Source organism: Ixodes scapularis, unplaced genomic scaffold, assembly GCF_016920785.2.
Source record: "Ixodes scapularis isolate PalLabHiFi unplaced genomic scaffold, ASM1692078v2 PGA_scaffold7__128_contigs__length_106722199, whole genome shotgun sequence".
Classification (NCBI taxonomy): Eukaryota; Metazoa; Arthropoda; class Arachnida; order Ixodida; family Ixodidae; genus Ixodes; species Ixodes scapularis.
Genome location: NW_024609882.1, coordinates 102227938 through 102251572, shown reverse-complemented (window position 1 = coordinate 102251572; position 23635 = coordinate 102227938). Strand labels below are relative to the sequence as shown.

At 48.5% G+C, this 23635-nt stretch overlaps 1 protein-coding gene across 1 annotated transcript; it reads right to left on the bottom strand.

The window, feature by feature from the left end:
• Positions 1-1144: 1144 nt before the first annotated feature.
• On the bottom strand, positions 1145-2851 carry LOC115327765. The gene has a single exon (XM_029988795.3). It carries the CDS (start codon positions 2849-2851, stop codon positions 1145-1147), a length of 1707 nt encoding a protein of 568 aa, XP_029844655.3.
• Positions 2852-23635: the final 20784 nt, after the last annotated feature.

Below are 23635 nucleotides of genomic sequence, written 5' to 3'. Positions count from 1 at the left end.
TGGAAGATGTCGCCCCTGCATGAAGCAAAAATTCCTCCACCGGCTCTTGAGATGGTCCCATGTTGCAGGAGTCGAGGGCATTCCATCAAGAGAATGTTTTATAAAGTTGGCGAGCAGTCCCTTGGCGGATTCGAAGCGAAGAATTCCAACGTCTAAACGCCAATGCTGCATGCCGTTGGCTTTGCGAAAAAAAAAGAGCGATGACGACGGGGCTGTGATCCGACACGCGAATCGGAGTCGGCAAAAAAAAACACTGCAGTGTACGACATTAAATCGGGTGTGCAGGAGAGCTCGTTTAGTACTTACATGGTAACACAGCAGCAGAGGAAAACGGGACGGACAAACCCAACGGTTTGTGCTTGTCCGTCTTCTTTTCCTTTGCTTCTGGGTTACCATTCCAGAATGTTGTGACCGCCCTGGCAAAGGGACGCGGCCCATATACGCGATCCAAGCGGCTGCTGGTTCTGCCGTCACGTAAAGTGAATTAAAAAAATGGCGCTATGAAGCAAGGACCACGCATCCTTAAGAGGGCGTCGCCGAGTCGTCGGTAATTTCGGCTGCTTCAGATTTGACGCTTCGACAGCACAGACTGGTCAGATCACGTCGCATGCATTGAGCAGTCGTCCTGCAAGAATCGCCTCCAGCTGCGCCTCCTTATCCGCTTCATTTTACAGCGAAGCTGTTTGTGGCTAGGTTCTGGTGGGTCGTCTCCGTCGACAGACCTAGCGCAGACCAACAATTTTCAAGCGCAACGATGTATGTCCCAATTTATACTCCTCTACACCGCCGCCACCTCTTTCCCGAGTCGTGAATACTACTCGCGACGATCGGCGTCTCTGTCCCCCTTGACATTGCGCGATGCCGCGCGCTGTTGTTGTTGTTGTTGAAGCGATGTTTATTAGAAAATCGACGTTGTTGTTAGTTACGCTCTGGGTGCACTTGTCACTGTCGATGGGGAAGGGAATTAAGGGAAAAAAGAGATAGAGGAGGAGAGAGGGGGAAGGGGGAAGAGGATTTTTTCAGAGTGTTAAGTTTCTTGCGTCTTTCGGTACAGAATCGCGACTCCTGGAACTCCCGAAAACCTCTGGATGCAAAATCTCTAAGAGCCCCAGGAGCCGCAAGCAACCTAGATCTCTTGGAAGTCTTAGAGGACCTCGAGGAGTTCTGCGCTCCTCAGGAAGCTGACTACACTCTTGAGTGCCTTGTCCGTAGTGGCTCGTGAGGCTCTTGGACGCAGGAGCTCTTCCAAGTTGGTACTAGGTAGCCCTAGGCGGGAAAAAGCATCACGGAGTTTAGTGCGCTCCTCTTCGTGATCACTGCAGTGCAGGAGGAGATGTTCGGCGTCGGCCGTTTCCTCGCAGGTCTGGCATATGGGGTCAAGATTGGGTCTGAAACGACTTATCCACGCCGGGGTGAAAGCGCTTCCGGTCCGTAATCTGTGCATTACTGCGGCAGTTTGGCGGTCGAAGCCGCGCGGCACCCGAGCTGGGAAGGCACCCGCCACCACTACAGGGTCCGGGTGCTGTAGGGCGATGGCTCTTCTCACAAGGAGCTTGGCGTCTGAGAAGCGGGGAACGGTTGAAAGCGGGCACGCGGGGTCCTTGTGAGCCCGCACCGCTAGAAAATCAACAACTTCATTGCCTCTAATGCCACAGTGGCTTGGGAGCCATTGGAAGGCAATGTCGTTGCCTTCTTGCTGCAGCTTGACTGCATCCTGCGCGATTGAACGGGCCAGGGGCCTTGCCCGTTCGAGCCTAGATAGCAGCCCGAGGGCTGATCTTGAGTCGCTCAGGATGACCCAGCGTAAGGCCTGTGTGCAGCCTGTCCGAATACCCCAGAGGGCGAGCCGTATGGCTGCTAGCTCTGCCGTGGTGGAGGATGCCTGGTGATTCAAACGCTCACTGGTACCCACAGCTGCTGCTTCGAAGAAAGCCGCTGCTGTTGCTGTGCCTCCGGAGGGGTCCACTGATCCGTCGGTGTACACTCGGGTCCACCCATCGTACTGGGTAACTAAGTGATCTTCCGTGAGCTGCCTTGCTACGACCACTGCTACGTTCTTCTTGGACCGCAGTCCAGGGATATGAAGGCTGATCCGCAGGGGGTGGGGATCTCTGTGCAGCTCTGGGAGTGGAACGAGTGGTCCTGGTGTGCCAGCTATGTCACCAAGAATGCAGAGATGCGCTCCTAGTCTTGATTCAGCTCGCTCGGCGATCCTCATTAGGAGTGTGATGGTCGAGTCGCAGTTGCTCATTCGAGTCAGATGACCCAGCGCCCGTTCTTGCATGATGTTCTCTACAGAGTTAATCCTGGATTCTGTGAGCGTATGTCGAGACGAGGCTGTGCGGGGAACTCCGAGGCAAATCCTGAGTGCCACGCGTTGCGCTTGTTCAAGGTTTTTGAGCTGGTTGGCACTGAGTGTTGCGAAAGGTAGGGCGTACAATGGGCGGGCCAGGATCAGCCCCCTATACAGTTGCAGCATCATGTGAGATGAGGTTCCCCAAGTAGTTCCGCCGAGCATCCGGAGGATGTTTGTATGGGTTCGCATCTTTTGAAGCACTTCCCTCAATGCTGGGCCCCAGGATAGCCTCGAGTCCAACGTGACGCCAAGATATGTGGCCGTTTTCGCCAGTTTTACTGGAGTGTCCCCAATGCGTAGTGTGGGCATGAACTTGCTTGGCCTCTTTGGAGCGTAGCACAGCGCAATCGTTTTTTCGGCTGATATTGCCAAGCCCAGCTGGTGGAGACGATACACTGCATTTGTCAGGGCTCGCTGGAGAGCGCATACCATACGTTGCCTTCTGTAGCTGGGGGCAGTGGACCAGAGTGCCACGTCGTCTGCATAGACGGCCATGCTGATAGGAAACGCCGGCTCTTCTCCAACCCTTGCCGCCGCTGGGAGTGACGCGATGGCCAGAGCAAAAAGTAGCGGGCTAACAACACTCCCTTGGGGAACTCCTTGGATGATTTTCCGGGGGTTGCTCACCGCGTTGCCTGCCTTTACACACATAGTGCGTTCACTAAGAAACGCACAAATGTATTTCAGTGGACGTCCGTTTACCCCGAAACGGCGTAGAGCTGAAATGACGGCCTTGTGGGGGAGGGCATCAAAGGCTTTGTGGACGTCCAGAAAGACGGCCACCGCAGACCAACCCTGCGCTTTTGCCTCTTCCAGTGAGCTGACGATATCTCCCATTGAATCTACTGTGCTCCGATGGTGCCGGAATCCCGAAAAACAGTCCGGTAAAGCCCTTGCCCCTTCTAGGTGGTAAACAAGACGGCGTAGCACCATACGTTCCATCACTTTCCCGAGGCATGATGTCAAGGAGATAGGCCTGTACGAGCTTAGCTGGTCTTGGGGCTTGCCGGGCCTCAGCAGTGGTATCGTTGTTGCTACCCTCCAGGCGTCTGGCAGCTCAGCTGTCCTCCAGACTTTGTTGATGAGAGCTAGCATTGCTGGGAGTGCCGACTCGTTGACGTTTCTCAGGGCCTAGTTGGTGACTCCATCCGGGCCTGGTGACGCGCGGTGTCTGGGAAGGGAATCAAGGACGTACTGCAGCTCATGCAGAGTAAAGTCGGTGTCCGGTTGTTGCATCAGAGGTGCCGTGGGATGACGGAACTTGTCCCAATTCTCGGGGGGCGGTCCCACTGTCGGTACCAGCGGAACTTTAGTGAAAGTATCCGCGAGGAGTTCTGCCATGTCTGTTGGTCGGAGGTTCATGGCCACGGCCATTCCAAGGACTGGGTTTCGGGGAATCGGGCGGCCCGCCAGTGTTCTCGACATCCTCCAAGCCCGGCTTCCTCCGGATGGCCTGTCTAGAGTACTACACTTGAGACGCCATTGTCGGCGCGCCAGTTTCTTTCCGTGTTTCCTGAACCTGGCATCCAGTCGCCTATAGGCCAGGATATCCTCCGGTTTTCCGGTGACCCATGACTTTCGCTGGGCTCGCCGTCTTCTCGCTCAGAGTTTAAGCCATTCGAGGTCAGGGTTAGGACGTGTTAATGGCACGCTGACTTCACGGGTGGCTTCTTTGAGGACGCGCGACAGTGTTTCTGAATTGAAGGGAAATCCCCCCTCTAGTGCTTCTCCAAGCAGTGTCCTGTAGTGGTCCCAGTCGACTACCTGGCAAGTCCTAAGGGGGACTTTCGGCGGTCTTCCAATGACAATTGGAAGGTGATCACTCCCCCAGCTGTCTGCCTGAGGGGTTGCACTGAGCCTCAGGGACCAAGTTGTGAAGGTGAGATCAATCACGCTTCCCGTCACTCCAGGGCGGATAAACGTCTGGCTCCCACTTGTTATGTTCCTTAGGTCAAGTGCTTCGACCGTTGCCTGTAGCTCCCGTCCCCGTGGGGAGTCTTGCTTGTCTCCCCAAGACTGCGAGTGCGCATTGAAGTCTCCGGCTACTATAAGGTCTCCCTTGGATCGGACTCGAATGTCAGCAAGTACATGGGTGTCCCAGGGTGCGTTAGGGGCCACGTATGCCGAGACGATGGTGAGTGGACGTCTTCTCCATTCCACCGTCACCGCCACAAACTCCGCACTCTCAGTGCATAAATCATTGAGGTCCACCTCACTTTGTGGCAACTCTCGACGTACTAGTAGCGCTGCCCGCGGAAACCCTCTTGCCACATGTGGTTTGCTGGCGTACACTACATGATCCGCAATGCGCATGTCGCCGGCTGACATTCTTGGTTCTTGGAGAGCTACTGCATTGTAGGCGTTGTCCAATAGGTGTTTGCGGAGCTCAGGTAGTCGCGTTCTCAATCCGTTACAGTTCCATTGAAAAACCGAGCAGGAGAGGGGTTGAAGAGGCTTGGTGGTCCTCTTAATAATGTCTCCCATCGTGGATGAGTTGGTGTGGGCAGGCGAATGGTGGAAAATTGCTGTCCTGTAGCATTGATATCTGTGATTCATACTGGTGTATAAAGTGTTTGTGCCTTAAATTATCTGATGAGAGCGTTTTACGAAGCGTATACCATATAAATTTGTAGAGGGCTTGTGATGAACAGGGTTCGTTCCACTCTATTGCAACAGACTCAGTTTCCATATGATCTGGCTCATCTGTTCGATGCCATTTAGCTTTCGAGTTACAGTGAAGAAAATATCTGTACTGACAGGTAAGGCTTTCTTGGAAACGCTCTAGCATAGCATTGCAATAATGGGTTCTAATGTGAGGACGGCTTTGATCACTTGATGAAGTGTTGATGTCTGTGACGTTGTGGCCAGTATCTTGCGAAGAGCAGTGAACATAAGTGGGATTATGGCTTTAAACACAGAGTCAGTCTTTGTTCCACATTCTTGGTTCGGTCCCGTCATGTGCACGTTGGAGGTCTTATGTGAAGTGATGTTTTTGATGTGTGGTTTGTCCCAAAACGAAGGTTTCCTAGAAACTGGCACTGTAGTGGTTGCGGTACATTTAGCGGTGACCAGATTTGCAGGCGTGCTCTCTACGTCTTCGAGAGGGGGGAAGTCTTGAGCAGTCAGAGGCAGAGTAGTGTCAGCGGAGGCGCTAGTATCTTGTATGTTGTTTGAATCCGTTGTTTTAATTGTCTGTCTTTTTGCATGCACAGCACTTTTTGCCTCACGAAATGTGGTGTTGTGCTCCAACTTGTACCTCGCTACTTCTGCCTCCCTTGCCCTCACTGGGCACTCAGGTGCGTTGGAGGCGTGATTTCCGTGACAGTTGACGCAGCAGGGGTTGGCTTCGCACTTGTCTTTGTGGCATTGTCCACACTGAGAACATAACTGGGTTTCTTCTGCGCAGGCAGCTGCGATGTGGCCGAATTTGTGACACCTGTAGCACTGCAAGGGGCGTGCTCGGTAGGGAATTACTTCCGTTCTTTCAAGACCGACATTGACATGTTGAGGAGCTACTTTTGTTGCGAACGACACTCGCACAACGGGTGATGTCTTGCCAAGGCGCTTCACTTCCGTTATGCAGGCGGTTGACTGTAATCGCGTTTTTATGTCGGTCTCTGTGCAGTCAGGGTCGATGTCTCGAAGGGCGCCATAGCAACTTGTGCGGTCGCTAGGTAGAAAAGCACGCACCGGCAGTGCGCATAGCTTGGTTAGCTTCAGGAGTTCGGCTTTGAGGGCAGGCTTTTTAACGTCAACCGCAACGATATTACGAGCTTTGTTGATACGAACTACACTAACCATGTCTGGTGCGACGTTGTTCAAGTAGTCAGTCAGTTTAAATTTGCTGAGTGATGCTACCTTGCTGGTGTCAGTTGGCATGTACAGTACGGTGAATCCGACTTGTAGGTTGTTTTTTTCTTTAGAATGCGATGCTGAGCTCTGGCTTGTCTTTCGTCTTTTTTTGCCATGAACGACCCCGTAGTCACCGTCGTCCGAGTGCAACTCGTCGCTAGTAGACACGATTGTCGATGAGGAACTGCTCATTGTTTCAGCGGTGCGGTGTATGGGCGGAATCTCATAGCCGTCTTTGATGATCGTCGATGTGCTTGCCTGAGCTTCATCCATGTCGATGGACATGGGAGCGTTCGATGACTCGATGTCCGAGGTCATATTCGTTGATGTCCTGGCCTCCCTTCAGGAGGTCCTTTGCGCACGAAGATCCTATGTCGTTCTGTTAGTTGCTAACCACCGAATGTACTGTTTAAACACGCTATTTATCGGCTACGTAAGGAAAATTCAGAGACACGAAAAGGGTTACCAGCAGCAGTGTCGTCGTCGTCTTCCTCTTCTTTGCCGCGCGCTCTTCGGTGGCTACCTGTGCGGCGCACTGGAGCCTGCGCCATGATTGGCGTAGCCGCGCAATAATAAAACGGCATTTTCTCTCCCCACCAATCGTGTGTGTCCTTTGTCTGTGACGTAGAGATCGCGCCACTGTACTCATCAGTTAGACTTCCGACTTCACATCGGTCGCACCTGTGTTGCACGTTCTCAAGAGGAGCAGCGGGAGTACGAGGAGTGTCGACGCGCCCAGAAGCGAGAATGGGTACGCCGTCAACGTGAAACCACCATTGCCGCTGCTCCCAGCCCGACAACAACTTCGAGTGCCGACCAAGCTCGCCCCGACGAAGCCCTCGCCCACGTCGAGCGCCGACGCGAGCAACAGCGTCAATTCAGCAGGCGCCGTCGAGCCAATGCCACCGACGATGATCGAGCAAGAGAGGCCAAACACAAGCGCGACGCATATTACCGCTGCGCCAAACCATCGGAACGCTTCCCCGGCGCGACCTTGAGATTCCGCAGAGAGTTCATTGAGAACCCCTTTGCCACCACGTGTGTCGTATGTGACCGTCTAGCAAATCCCCAATTTAGCTAAACCTCAGCATTGCTAATCCCACCAGAGCGCGAGCTTCGCTGGACTTCCTTTTTCACGGGATGGAAGAGCTCTCAATTTTTTTAGAAGCTTGTGTAGGGGGGACTCTCGGATCTGCCAGCGCTAGGACAGTCCTCGACGCAGCAGCGATGCCACATCGGCCCTCGGCGTGGTCGTCAAAGTCCACTGCACTTCGCCATCTGGCAGTGCTTTTAAACGCATAAGCAGAACAGTAGCTAGTTGAAAATGACACATCGTCGGTTTACGAAAGCATTGCCTACGCCCAGAGAAATTTGAGAGCAAGCACCTGATCGGCGATGACGCTTTCAGTTAAAGGGCAGCATAAGAAAAGCAACAAAAAATGCTCCAGAGCGCTAAACGAATCTCTACGTCGCAGAGGAACGCGGGAACTTTAAATTCGCCTTTCTGAATTTTTTTTTCTGCAAATGCGTTGTTTCCAGGCTTTAAACTTTGAGGTTTTCTTGTGTCATGTCAAATCGTTTGATTAAAAAAACAATGTTTTTGGTTAAGCTATGTGTACTCTACCTTTAAAGGGTACTCCGGCGTTTTCTTTGTAATTACCGATTTGCCATAAATTTTCTGAACGCACCAACAAACAACGCTAATAGAAAAACTTCGCAAAAAATAATTTTTTCGCCAAGGTATTGAATTTCGATTTTTGGTCCTCACCGTGTTTTTAAAGGTGACAGCCTCTACTAACAGCAATAAAAAAGCGACGCCAGGGGAAGGCATGTGTTCTCTCTTTGGGCTAGACTTTGTTCTTAATTAATGACAAGCAGTTTTATGGTGGCAAACAAATACTTTGGAAGCTCGCTCTAGTATTCGCGCAGCAGCACAAAGCAAATGCTCTGCATAGTCCATTTTTAGACTGTCCGCCCGAACTGCAAGGCTGCCTTCCCTTACGTCATGGTACTCATAAGCGCGGGTAGATTTGAATGTTGGTTGTCGCATCATTTTCACTTGCCGGATTTACAATGACTATTTTGAATTTTTTATTACTGAATAGCACACCGAACAGAGTAAAGCTCGGTGATCTTAAAAGTCGGATTCGTTGGGGTAGCTCAAAGAATCGCCAGAGTATTCCTTTAAGCCTTTCTGTGGCGCGCTCTTATAGTGCGAGCGAGCCATTTCGATGCTATCATCTTGCTTTGTGAATTACATTTCTGTTGCGAGTCAGCGCTTATGTGTCTTTTGTGTTCCTTTGCTTTGTCCTGGTCCTTTGTGTGATGTTAGGCTTAACAGGGCAACGATTGTTCCACTCCTCAAGCCTTGAAAATCGCCACCCTAATTGACCTCGTAACGTGAGGTCGCATTCGCACCTTCGGTTAAAAAAATCATATAAAAAATGATTCAACGCAGCCTAGATTGGTATCTTGAACGGCAAGGGTCATAGACCCCTTCAAAAATTCCACCCTCTTACTGTCAACCTGAAAACAGACCAACTCCGATTGTGCAAAAGACACCATAAAATGGCAAGTCTATCAATTATATACTGCCTCTTGGAAGTAAGTATTTGATCTGTTATAGACTTGCCAGCTTCTTGCTGTTTTTCTCGCACGCCACTTTGAAGTATTTTCAGATCGACCGTAATTGGACGTCATTTGTGACGGGGTCTATATTCAAACTTCATGTAAGGCTTCCGTCGGGGATGGAGCTCCCTCAATGGAGCCATAGACCTCGTATTTCACGTACAAGAACAAACATGTCGTAAAATCAAAATGCCGGCTTTATTGGATATCAAAGGAGAACATTTTGAATATCTATGTGCTACAAATAAATATTATATTATATCATATTTTATTTAATAACGTCACTCCAGAAGCATATTTTAAGCTCTCCGTGAAATTGGCATTGGATGGCACGTATATAAAAACAAAGGAGACGCTTTACCTCACCCCGTGATATTGCGCGTCCCACCAAGGGTGTCCTGAGTCATATAATATTTACTGTTGTAATTAACATCGGACAAAGCTCTGTTGGCGTTAGGCGAACAGGGAGTAGAAGTAGAAAAGAAAGAAGTCTGCTAAGCTGCCCCGGCACGTGCGTACGAAAAGCGGAAAAAAAGAGAAGAAGAACGACGACGACGACGATGAACGTGAACGATTGAACGTTCTGACCTTGCAAGCTTTCGAATGTCGATGTATTATTCTCAGCGGTGTAAATATTAAAGTGTTGCTCGTTGTGTACGACAATGGAACGATTACTGTGACGACCCGCAGCGACTGCAACAAAAAGTTGGTGCCGAAACCCGGGAAGACATCGCTGCGGATACTTCGAAGCTGGAACGTGAGTGACTCTTCACGTACAATGGAAGTCCTCAAGAAAAAGCGCAAGGCCATCCGGTCACAGGTAACTCGACTGGTGAACGACGCGGAAGGGTTGCTAAGGGCCCCAGGACCGAACATAACTGAGCTAGAGATGCTCATCGAGCGTCTGACACTAGCTCAGGGCCAACTTAACAACGTCGACTCCGCCATCGAACCGCTTGTTTCGGAACAAGACGGAGATGCTGAATTCGCGCAGATCGTCGAGTACGCAGACAAGATTGTCATATACTTAACCAAGCTGAAGAGCCAGTTAAGGCGCTCGACGGGAGCGGGGCATTCCGGCAGTGCCAGTCAGTTGAACGAAAACGGAGACAGAGTGGCAGCATCAACATCAAGGAAGGTCAGACTTCCAAAGCTGGAAGTGATCAAGTTCAACGGACACCTGAAAAACTGGCTGCCTTTCTGGAACCAGTTTGATGCCGCAATCCACCAGAACCCTGACTTGACACCGCGCGACAAGTTTAACTACTTAAAGGCGGCACTAACAGGGGATGGAGCGGCAGCCATTGATGGACTTCAGCCCACAGCAGAGTGCTACGCGGACGCCATCGATCTCCTACAGCGGCGGTTCGGGAATCAAGAAGCGCTAATCAAAGATCACATGGAAAGCCTCATGGACATACAACGTGTTCCACCTCAGCGCAACGTCAGAATCCTGCGGCGATTGTATGATAACCTGCAAGCTCGCATCCGGGGTCTCAAGGCACTGGGTGTGAACGAAGAATCCTACTGTTCAATGCTTTACCCAGTGCTCCTTCGAGCGCTCCCAAGAGAAATGACCATCGAATACCACCGAAAGACACTGCAGGGGAAAGCCGAGAGTGCCACCGCCAGTAGATCTGTACCAGCGTCACAGACAAGTTTAGGACCTACCGCAGATCGCACACATCTGAGAGCGCTTCGGACTCTCCTCGAGTTTCTGCACATCGAGGTGGATAGTCAGGAAAAGGCATCTAAAGAACGGCCAGAGGACGTTGGTGGTAAATCCACACCCCATTTCACCAAGCGCGAGGCGCAGCAGAAGTCTACAGATCCCGATATGCTACGAACCTCTACTGCTACGGCTCTGCATGGTGTTGTGGAAGGTCTCGAATGTTTCTTCTGCAAGTCAAAAAAGCATGGAACACCCGACTGCAACTCAAGGATAACGCTAGCTGAAAAGAAGCGCAGGCTACAAAACGCTCAGAGATGCTTCCGGTGCACGAAAGTGGGGCACATGGCAAGGATGTGTCGAGGTACACCCTGCTGCAACAGGTGCCGAGGCAGACATACCTCCAGCATGTGCGACCCAGATTATACTCCGAGACGATCTGCCGACGGATTGAACGCACACCAAAACAAAGACAAAGCACCAGTTAGCCTACATGTAAACGAGGAAAACAAGCCGACAGTACTCTTACAAACGGTTACTGCGTGGGTGGAAGGCAAAAACAGGAGAAAGCGAGCTCGGATTCTCTTTGACAGTGGTAGCCAGCGCTCCTTCATCACGGAAGAGCTATCGAGGAGTCTCGGCTGCAAACTGCTCGGGACCGAGATCCTGACTGTCGGAGTGTTCGGAGGCAAGAATAGGGAACGAACGTACCGCAGAGTTCAAGTGATTCTGCGCAACCAACACAGTGGCAAGAAACACATGATTGACGCCCTCGAGACACATTCCATCTCCGAGCAAGAACTCCCTAGCCCTGAGAAGGACGTTATAGAGAAAATGAAAGAACTCGGGCTTACTTCGGGTGACGACCTGAACGGACTGGACTGTGGCGGAATAGCGATACTACTGGGATCGGAACATTACTGGGAATGTATAACAGGAAGGATCCAACGACTGAGCAACAGCCTCACCGCAGTGGAAACCGCCTTTGGCTGGGCAATACATGGATCCACACAGTTGACTTCCGATACTGTCAGCTGTTCCCAGGTGATAGTGCTCATATCTGCTGCAGACGAACAAGAGCCAGCCATCTTGAGGAGATTCTGGGAGCTTGAAAGTCTAGGAGTACTCGAAGAGGTGGACCGAGATCAGTCAGATAATGACATTATGCGACGCTTTGAAGCAAGCATCACCAAGACGAAGGGAAGGCACGAGGTTGGCCTCCCTTGGAAAACAGACGTGCACCTAGAATGCAACCGAGATGTGGCATGGAAGCGCCTCGAAAGTCTACGAAGGAAGCTAAGCAAAAACCCAGACCTCATGCGAAGGTATGACCAGGCTATCCGGCTGTACGCAGATAACGGGATGGCCGAGAAGGTTGAACAGATAAACGGTTCCGAAGGACGTGCTTATTATATGCCACACCAAGCTGTTCTACGAGAGGGTAGCAGCACGACAAAAATGAGGATCGTGTTCGACGCCTCTTCGCACGGACCGAAATCTAGATCGTTGAACGACAACCTTGAAGGCGGTCCGAACCTGAATCCAGACCTGGTGGCCCTGCTCCTGAGGTTTAGGCAACATCGGGTAGCACTAATTGCAGACGTCGAGAAAGCCTTCCTTCAGATCGGTGTACACGAGGAGGACCGCGACGCCTTGCGGTTTCTCTGGTATAAAGAGTCGCCTCACCCAGACCAACCTACCCCAGAAGTCGAGGTCTGGCGTATGACAAGGGTAACCTTCGGTGCCACATGCAGCCCGTTCCTATTGGGAGCAACCCTACAGCACCATTACAAGAATATGGAAAGCGAGTTCCCACAAACAGCAGAAAAACTGAAAAAATCAGTGTATGTGGACGACCTCTTGACCGGCACAGAAAGTGAGGAGGCGGCCCAGAAGTTCTACACCGAGGCGACCAAAATATTCGGGGCAGCTGGGATGAAGCTTCATAAGGGGGGGTCCAACAGCGCGGTGCTAAAGAAAATGCTGGAGGACAACGTATCCGAAGAGAGAGTCCTTGGACAGCTGACGGGAGTGGTGAAAGTGCTGGGTATAACCTGAGAGTCGAACGAAGACAAACTGTCTTTCACAACAGAACAGGTGGTCGAGTTTACAAGCCAACGCAGAAACACCAAGCGATTCGTGCTCCAGACCACGGCGCGACTCTACGACCCACTCGGTTTCCTCTCTCCTTTCGTGACCCGAGCCAAGATTTTGTTTCAAGAGATCTGGAAGCGGAACCTGCGTTGGGATGATACACTGCCGGGTGAAATGATGGGAGACTGGGAGAGTTGGTGCGACGAGCTCACCAAACTGGGTCAGATCAGCGTGCCCAGGTACTACGACAGCGGACTGAGCAACATAATCATACACAGAGCGTTGCATGTGTTCTCAAACGCCAGCTCTTCCGCCTACGGATCGATTATTTTTCTGTGTTCAACTGACGACAGCGGAACGAAGAAGGCGACAATATTGTTCGCTAAGTGCCGCGTCGCCCCCCTGAAGGAAATTTCCTTGGCGAGACTGGAGCTCATGGCAAGCTTGATCGGATCGAGACTACTGAAGTACGTCAAGACATGCCTCGAAATCCAGGTGGACGAAGTTCATTTTTGGACGGACTCGATGATCACTTTGCACTGGATAAGAGGAGAGGCCTCCAGATGGAAAACGTTTGTCAAAAACCGAGTACTGGAGATACAAGGAAACTCAGGGGACGCAAAGTGGCACCACTGCCCGGGTAAGGAAAATCCCGCAGATTTGATGACCCGAGGGCTGAAAGCTGATCGACTGCTTTCTGCTGCACTCTGGTGGACCGGACCAACTTGGTTACAGCTTCCAGCGACCGAATGGCCCGAAGAAACTGTTGGGGTGCTTTCCCACGACAAGCTCGAGGAGAAAGTTTCGAAAGCTGTGGTCACGCTAGTGCCTGCAGACACGTCCGTGGAGTTCATGGACATCTCGAGATTCAGTTCGGCTGCGAGACTGCACCGAACAACAGCCTGGGTGCTTCGGTTTGTCCATAACCTTCGATCACCAATCAAAACTACTGGATCACTGAGCGCTGAGGAGATCCAAGCAGCACAAACCGTTTGGATAAAGAAGGCACAAAGCTCGACGTTTGCCTCCGAGATTAGTTGTGCAGCTGAAAAAAAAGCAGCGCCGCCTGGTTCAGCCTTGCGAAATTTCCAAACGTTCGTCGACCAAGAGGGAGTGCTCCGGATCAAAGGCCGTATCCGATCAGCAAACCTTACTAGGGATGAACGTGAACCCATCGTGCTGCCCAACGAGCACCGGTATTCTACCTTGCTGACCATCGAAGCTCACCGAAAGATGATGCACGGGGGGTTACGAGACACTCTCATGCAGCTTCGCGAGAGATACTGGATCATCCGCGGAAGATAATTGGTGAAGAAGGTGGTGCATGCTTGCGTTACCTGCCAGAGATTCAGTGCCACTCCTGCCAGTGCTCCAACGGGACCTTTGCCGGGTACAAGAACCACGCAAGCTGATCCCTTTGAGGTAGTCGGCATAGACCTTGCGGGGCCGATGTACGTGCGAGAAAATGAACTCACGCATAAGTCATACATTGCCTTGTTTACCTGTGCTGTCACGCGCGCGGTGCACTTGGAGCTCGTGCCGGACGTTTCGACAAAAAGCTTCTTGCTTGCGTTCCGAAGGTTCGTGTCGCGAAGGGGTTTGTGTCGCATCGTGTACTCGGACAATGCGCTGTCCTTCAAGAGGGCGTCCAAAGACTTGGCCGAACTCTGGAAGACGCTCCGACATCCAGAGGTGGTAGACCACTTCGCCAACGCGAATATTGAGTGGCGCTATATTGTTGAGCGGGCACCATGGTGGGGAGGTTTCTACGAGCGACTCGTCTGATCGGTGAAAGTTGGGCTCAGGAAAGTGATCGGTAAAAAATGTTTGGACTCTGAAGTATTACATACAGTTCTGTGCGAGATTGAAGCCGTAGTGAATTCACGGCCTCTCACAGTTGTCTACAATGAGATCGACGAGGGCGAGTCGCTCACTCCTGCAAGCTTCCTCACGGGACGAAGGCTGACGGCGCTTCCGGTGGCGGAGAAAAAAGACTTCGCTTCGTCACCTGAGGTGCTCCGCCAGCTTTGGAGACGCAGAAAGGAGGTTCTTAACGGATTTTGGGAGACGTGGCGATCGGAGTATCTAAGAGAGCTCCGATCCGCCTATGAAAGCAAGCAACGGAAATCCACACCCATTGAGGTTGGACAGCTTGTCCTGCTTAAGGAGCAGCTTCCACGTTTGCTGTGGAAGATGGGCAGGATTGAAGAAGTCTTTTTGGGTCGGGATGGAAAGATTCGTTCATGTGTCGTGCGTTTAAACAGGGGATTGTTGCTGAAACGACCGGTACAATTGCTTTATCCAATAGAAGTAACTGAAATTTAGAATGGGCGAAGCCATTCGGTGGGGAGTGTGTTGTAATTAACGTCGGACAAAGCTCTGTTGGCGTTAGACGAAGAGGGAGTAGAAGTAGAAAAGAAAGAAGTCTGCTAAGCTGCCCCGGCACGTGCGTACGAAAAGCGGTAAAAAAGATAAGAAGAACGACGACGACGACGATGAACGTGAACGATTGAACGTTTTGACCTTGCAAGCTTTCGAATGTCGATGTATTATTCTCAGCGGTGTTAATATTAAAGTGTTGCTCGTTGTGTGACAATGGAACGATTACTGTGACGACCCGCAGCGACTGCAACATTTACTACCGCTCTCAGTCATCTCGCTAAATACTGTCCTTAACCGTCCAGGCATATGTAAAAACGCATGACATTTGTATATGGGCCTCTGGATCTACCCGAGTTCGAGCAAAGACCAGGGTTCAATCTGCTATAAAGAAAATCACTAAATGTCTCCATAACCGTGGTGTCAAAATTTTCATCGACAAAACAGCGGCCATATTGTTCACCCATCACAAAATGGACAAACATCCACTTAAAATATGCATGCATACAATAGCATACGTCAAAGGCCGCATATTTCTTGGAGTCCCTATCGACGGGAGTGACCTGGTCACCTGATCTTTAAAACCTATGTGAAAAGCTGCCCTTTTTTGTTTTATATTCTAGGGTACTTTATCAGTGTAACCACGTGGGCGCGACAGAATGGCCCATATTAGCATATTACAGATCGACATGGCCTTGTATGTTGGCTTAATGGGCTAGCATCTTCATTCTTAATTGTACGTACCAAACCAGCATCAAAGTTATCAAAGCAGCTCAGGCGCCGGTCGTCCATGGCTGTTTAGGCCTGCTAGCTTGTGCCACGGCTGTGGGCACAACTCCCGAGTCACGTGCCACATTTATAGACGATCTGCTGATCCAGGAAACATTGGGAGTACACATAAGGCATTCTACGAAACATAGTCGTCAGTTGTTCATCTTACTTCTTAACGCCCTTACTCAGCGTATCCGACGGCATTGCTGAAATTAAGCAATACATTCCCAACGATATACGCTCGTTCGACCTACTTACCATACGTCATTACAAACTCTACGTTTCCGTTGTAACACTTAAAATTCAGTGTGTCAAAAAGAAATCAAATGCACCATTACTAGTGTTTTAGCAACTCGCTACATTCGCCACCACTTGCAATCACGCATCAAAAACTCGCGTATGTAGAGATGGTTCATATGACAAAGACAGTTCCACCACAACCATTTTGATTCCGTTTTACGTGCGACACTAATAGCTAAGTCACAAGACGGGCTGAAGTAATGTTTAAATACTTAGGACTCCGAGACGCTCTTTGATTTATACTCAGAAAGCCAGATCAAAGAGGGACATTACTTTCAGATTCCAAACTGGGACTCTAAAGCATCTCTACATAACTAGGCCTAAGTGACAATGCGCAAATTGTTTTCAATCTGTTGTGCCCATCTTCAGAAATCAATTAATAGATGACATTTTGTTGAGTTTCAGTAGATGTCTGGACACTGCAAGGTCTAGGAGCGTTGGTATTCTCATTGGTGTCCTCGTTGGAGCACGCCAATGAGGTCAGCCCATTCCTTATTATCAGACATGTGCCTATCTCAAATACTCTACTCAAGATACTGTATTTCAAATACTCTTTGAAGTATCTTGGTATCTTGCAAGTACTTTTGATCAACAGTATTTTATACTCTATCTTAACTACATTTCTGAGTATCTTGTACTTATTATCTCAAATACATTTCTGACATTCCGCCATTTTCCGAGTTTTTCGGTATGAAGTGGCTTGGGCGTGGCATGAGCAAACGTGAACATTCTTTCGAGCAACCAAATCCTGTTGCTCACTCCGATTGGCTTCGGTGACTTTGGTTGAGCTTGTGAAAAAAACATCGTTTTTTTGCCGATTGTGAGTCATATTTCATCCCAAAGTTCATACAATGAAGGTTTCCCTTTGCTTTCCCAAATGCGCTTTGTTTTCTAGAGTTTTCCCCGAAAAATCCCCAAACAAAAGGGTGGTTTTATGGAAGTTAGGATTGCCACACCAAGGCGCAACGCAGACCGGGAAACGACCTACGACATCAACGCAGACTCGAGTTACAAGAAAATAACAAAACAAAAAATTAAAAGTGGAAAAAAAAATACATTTTTGTTTTGCTTGTATATTTGACCCCGGAACGGCAAAACGTCGAGGCTTTGTTTTGTTTATTTTCGTTTTATCGTTAATCTGTCACTTATTGCTCTCGCGAACACTGTCTGAAGCAAACATTGATAAGCAGAGAGCAGGACAGGAAACGAACTAAAAGCTGGATGACCTCTCAAAATCCCAACAAAGCGTCCCCCAACGCTGAGTGCCTTTCTATACGCAACCTACTTGAAGAAGGTGAAACCACTACCGTGGCTATTATGTAGGTTCTTTTTGTTATCCATTCACTCATATCCATATCCCAAGTTCATTTATAGTGAACTCCGCATATAGCGAATATGAATTGTTAAAAGGTGCGTCGAAGGTGCGCCGCAGGACATGATATTCCGCAATGTCACTATAGCTAAAGCCACATCTTTATTTCTGCTGCAGAAATGTTTTGTAACATGTATCTGTGATATTGCCACCCGCGTCGCCGAGCGAGCGCGTGGCCGAAAGTTTACCGCACTTGGCTTGGTTACCGCGCGGAGCCTCCGGTTTCGATTCCAGGGAGCGGAATCCTCTTTTATTTATTCTTTAAACTTTACATTGTCGTAAGTTCGAGAAACTATTCCTGTGATCGAGTTACGAATGTTCTACGCGCGGAACGTTCTACGCCGAATGTTCCAGAAACCCACGCGGGTACAAAAGGTGCTCCGCGTGGCGGTAGCGAAAGCTTGCGCTGGGAACCACCTGGTTCGATCCCCACCGGCCCTGCCGGTTTCCATCTGGATGAGTTTCGTACCGGCACGCGTTCGTTTAATCACTACTGTGTGGTGCAGATCAAAAACACCAGGTTAGTGGATGTACTGCTCTGGATAAATTTCTAATCTACAGCTAAGCACCCGGTCACTCGTTGAGGCGTACCAACATCAGTGCTGTATAAACATACAAAAGCAAGCCATTCTTTTTTTTTTTCTTTTTTTGTCCGGAGTCATGTTTTTTTACTGCTCGATCCTGCTGTTTCGCCGACATCGACGCCTGCGACGCTAGTCTTTCTCTATTTTGTTTCGGGCACAAGTTCACCCCTATAAACGTTTAGTTTCTTCAGTTATTCGCCGCCTCATCATTTGGTATTCGTGGTAATATTCTGCTCCCTATAATTGGACTGCATAAAATAGCCCTACAATGCTTTTTTTGCCGTTTTGTTTTGTTGCGCGTTAATAAACCATTCTGGCAAACCAGATTTTCGCAGCTGTATAATCGTCTTTGTCGCTGACGTCGATTCATATTACGCAATGCGGAAGTATCTTTAGAAGGAATTGAATTACATTTTTAAGTAATTGTACTCTACTGAAGATACTTAACAGTGAAAGTAACTTGAGTAGTATTTAAATACTTTGTGAAGCAGGTATTTAGTAATTTAACTTAAATACTTTTATCGAGTATTTTGTCTAACACTGCTTATTTTCCAGCGTACGAATACCATACTCTAGATACGACGCTACCTTACACACAAATCCCCATTCCCAAAATGCAGCAAATGCATTTTGGGAATGGTGTGTCTAGCGTCCTATCCCGCCCATACATCAAAAGTGGTCCCAAAATAGCGACAAATGACGCCACAGAAGCCGGAGTGTCATGCTGTTGCGTGTCGCGATCCTGGCGGTTGGTCGTAAAAATGCTGGCGAAAACCACAGGCGAACGCGAGTGTCGCTGTCGTCACGGCGTTCCAGGCGTCCCAACTTAAGGCTGCTTCAGCTTCCGTAGACTGCCGCGTTGGAGAGCGACCTGCAGCAGAACAGGCGTCTGCCACATACACCACAGCTGTCGGGACGCCGCCAGTTTCGCGACCGACGACAACATGACACTTTTATGACGTCATCAGGCGGAAATCGAGGGACCACTTTTTTGGACCCGGTAAACACACCAGTCGGAGATGCGTTCCAGGGACCGTACTATTATGCACCGATTGTGCTTGGGTGTTTGTTGCACGCAACAATTCCTGCAGCGAAAATGGAAAACGCACAGTCCGCACAGTCCAGGGTGTGATTGTCTACAAATTATATCCCTTTTAGTATGTCAATGTACCTTTTACTTTACCACAAAGAATAGTAATGAACACTTTATCACACCTGGACGACCGACGATTCACGACGTACAGAACACTAGGGGTCGCAAATGCTTTTTTTTTTTAGTTTCTTTTCAGAAACTTGCCTAAAGTTCTGCTTGTAAAAGTTTTTTTTTTTTATAGTCCAATAATTGTGTTTATGTGCAACACTGTAAATGCTCCAGTTTTCTAAGCTTTTATGTGCTGAAATTAACTTTGTGCTAGTACGCACAACTGGCGTTATGTGGGTTAACATTTCTGCCATGCAAACGATGTACAGGGTTTCACAAAAGAAAATTTACACGGTCTTTTTTGCCGCAAAAAAAAACTAGAAATCGCCGAACGCTCATTCTCCACCCAAAGGTAGCGCTAGAGGTCACAACCAGATGCCAAAGTTTCCAGCCCGATCCGATAACTTAATAAAAAGTTTTAAGTGATTTTCTGAAATTTTCAATTTGAAAATGGAACTCATTTTTGCCTGTTTTCGGTTTTTGCTGCCCATAGTGGTCCATGTATTCGAAAACTCTGTCGGCCGCCATTTTCCCATTGAAAGTTTCAGAAAATAACTTAAAACTTTCGATTAAGTTATCGGATCGGGCTGAAACTTTGGCATCTGGTTGTGACCTCTAGCTCTACCTTTGGGTGGAGAATGAGCGTTCGGCGATGCCTAGTTTCATTTTGCTGTGAAAAAGAGTGCGTAAATATTCTTTTGTGACTCCCTGTACGTTCAGTGCTCTGCCATTTTGTTTACATCGACACTTGATAATCAGGTACGTGCCGAATTCTTCACTCGCACTGTTAATGCGGGTGTTCTGTAGATAACCATGTCTCTCTTAATCCCCTTTTTTTCCTACTCCTTTCATCTCCGCGTCTTCTTGCAAAACTCAGAGTAGCCAACCGAGTCAGACCGCCTTGGTTAACCTCTCTGTTTTATCCTCGTTAAACTCTTTGTTTTCTCTCCCTGTTTTATCTTCTCATTGGTTCTTCCTTGAGGGCACTTCAAATAAAAACAGTTTAAAATATTTGTTTTCGCTATTTGAGAAGTTTATATTTTGTGTGCATTTCTCAGTTTCGCCCTTTCCCTACGAAGTCATATTTATGGCTAGAAACCTTTTTTGTTTAAGCACAACGGCTGACCACGCTTTTTTTTCTAAAAAAAGAAAAACTCAAATCCTAAAACTTGTTTAATGTCAGCTATATCTTAAAACATAATCTGGTAACTAATTCAACCTTTTTTTTGGCCATACAAAATCCTGAGACGCAATGCACTTTTTCTATGCGTGTGCTTTCAAGCGCTTGTTTTTGAGGGCAGCTCGTTCCTAGGAGTTGGTATAATACTTGGCACCTTTTTCTGTTCGGTGTTAATACTTTGAGATCGCCCGGGGTAAAGATACTCTTCAGCAATCGTCAATAGCATACTTCGAAAAATCCCTGCATCCAAAGCTGCACGCTTTCCATTATGTGTCCTGGTTGGCCACAGAAAGGAGGAACATGGTTTCGGTTTCGATCGCCCCGTTGACGAAGTAGTGCATCTCAGCGCTGCACGAAAATAAAGTCAATGCTCACTGGCATTACACCCCTTCATCTTGTCAATAGGTTGTAACTTATGTCAACGGGCGTTGCTGATCGTCACCTTTATTTTTTAGTAAGCGGAGTTTTTACATACCCACTTTATTTCTTCCCACGTGCTCTGAAGAACAACGGAATGGTGTCAGGTTACAGAGTTGAAAGTTAAAAAGTATGTCGTTTACGTGTTTTGTGCAAAAGATTAATTTCATTTCGAACGTTTTAGTTGTTTATTCTTCAATGTTGCTTCTCCCCCAAAAGTGGACATGTTACAGCCAGCATATTATCTTAATGGGTAGACTGGATTTTGCATATCCAGGTTAGGGTCCAGTCAGATCTGCTTCCAGTCAAGTGTTGTCCAGTTACGTTTCCAGCACAACTATTTTCAGCTTGATCAAGTTCAAGTTGGACATAAATCTGGGCCAGGCAAAGCATGTCGCCTAAACTATTCCTACTTTTTGAACAGGCGCTGTTGTGGTGCGCCGTCTACCCAGCACAAGCCAAGAAGATAGCTGCAGTCCCATGTGTCATCGCAGATCATGAATGGATGCAATGAGTTGAGGGAACGCCGACGCACGGGCGGAAAACCGACGCTACCGTCATCCAGTGCGCCAAGCTTTTAAAGGGACACTGACAGGGTATTTATGCTCGCCGAGGTTTTTAGTTGTACGTGACATATGAGAGCCGAACTACCCAGAACACTATTTACGGCTCGAAATTAGGTTTCTTTCCGCCCGAAAACCGCCGATCAAGAACTGGCGGGTTCGAGTCCCGCTCACTCTCTTTTCTGTGGTCACGGGCCGTTTTCTAAGGTTTGAACACAACCCCCAAATTTAATCAAAGTCGTTGGTCATTAAAGGCACACACTCAATATGAAAAATAGAAAAAAATACGAGACCCATTTTTTAGGCATATAAAACACTGCAAATGCATTGATTGAAAAAAAAAGTGGCACAGAGATCCGGGAGATTTCTGTGCGTTCACTGTGCGTCGTTTCGGGTATCGTGAGACTCGCGGGGACAGCGATGGCAGCGGACGACGGGCGTGTGACCTCTACTTCAGAGCTGTCGTTCGCGGTACCTCTGTCCGCATGCCTTAGAAAGAGAAATTTGGGACCGATCAAAAGATTTTGTATTCATCCGTACGACATGGCCGACCAATAAGCCGATTTGCACGAAGACGTCGCCGAGCCGTCGCACCCTTCTCGTGGCTGAAGACAACGCTAGCGCAAACGTCAAACACGAAGTGTGTACTTCGAGTTGAATATGCACGCGTGCAATTTCTTTACTATGTGTGAATGTGGCCAATGCGTGGTCCTTCCCGACTTCGACCCGGGAGTGCCTTTGCTGTAGGAAAATCGGCATCAAACTTTCCAACTTACAGTTGACCCGCTACATAATTACTGACGTAAAGAGTTTCCACAGTGGAAAGATGTCCGCCTCACACGCGGCGGGACCGGGTTCAATCTCCAGTGAGGGCGTACCGTTTTGCTTTCACTTTTTCAAACATTTTGCGATATTTACGTTTGACTTTTTACAATTATAAATAAAAAAAAAATGTTGTGGACGAAACGTCGCTGAACTAAACGGTATGGGATTTCCTTTTTGACACCTGCGAACTCAATGTAATCACTTTCCACAAAATTCATATCGGGTAGCGTCCGCTTTCCGAGGTGCCCGTAAATGTTCTACAGGAATCGGAGCCAAGTATTGGTCCCGATCCCGTTGATGTTTCGAAAACTGGTGCCCACTCTGCTCCACAATGCCACTTTATTCGGACGCATAACATGTGAGCCAGCTCTTCACGCAACATCTTGGGGGTATTCTTTCTGGCGTTGATCACGGAAATTCAGCACGGGCACTCACTACTCATCTCCAGCTCTTCAATGTACGAAACAACTGATCTTGAAGTACAGAACAGCGAGCGGAACAAACATAACTGCAAAGGAATCGCACAGCGAACAGTTCCCACCGCGCATGTCGCCTGCTGCGCACAAAAAAAAAAAAAAAAAAAAAAAAGAAATCGGAGGGGAAAAAAGCGCGCGGTCGGGTGTAGTCACGTGACTTCCGCCACTCACTCTCTCCTCTCTTCTTCTCCGACCTCGACCTTCGGTTTCGAGCAGTTGCGTTTTTTGGCTTTATTAAAAATATGCCTGACTCTGTACTGTTGCAAAATATTAATTGGGTAGTCTTCCGACACCATAATAAATCGCCTAACAAAAAAAAAAGAAAGAAAAAAACATTTTTGGGCGGGTGTCAACGTCCCTTTAAAAGGACCGAGAAACTACAACTACTCCAGTGGGCACGGCGGGCCAGGCAGAGCATGTCGCCTAAGCTGTTCCTACTTTTCGAACAGGTTAGTAGATACTCCCAATTTTAAAGTTTCAGTAGCAACGACCGATTTGTCGTGGTTCTACCGTGCCCCAAAGTGTTTTTGGAAACATGCTCGGAATGTTGTAAATCAGTTCTGCTGCTGTTGGTCGGTGATATCGAAGAAAATACTGGTCCTGATTTCAAGGCAATGTTCAATCAACTTCTCCTGGGCCAGAAAAAATAACTGTGGATATAAAAGAAATTAAGACAATTAAAGACAATTTTCGTAAAGAATTACAAGCAATAAACACCAGAGCAGGCCACTTAGATGGATCACTGAAAAGGGTACAGTTGCATGATAGGAAATATCTGACCTCGAGGAAAGTGTTAAAAAGATTAGCATCCTTATCTAGTCACAGCAGCAGAAACTGAATGATCTGGCAGACAGAGGCCGTCGTAACAACTTGATTTGTTTGGTATTCCTTTATTTATTCCTTTTTTCATTTATTGTCTAGAATACTTTTTACCCAAATTTTTAAAAAAATCCCGAAACATAACCCCT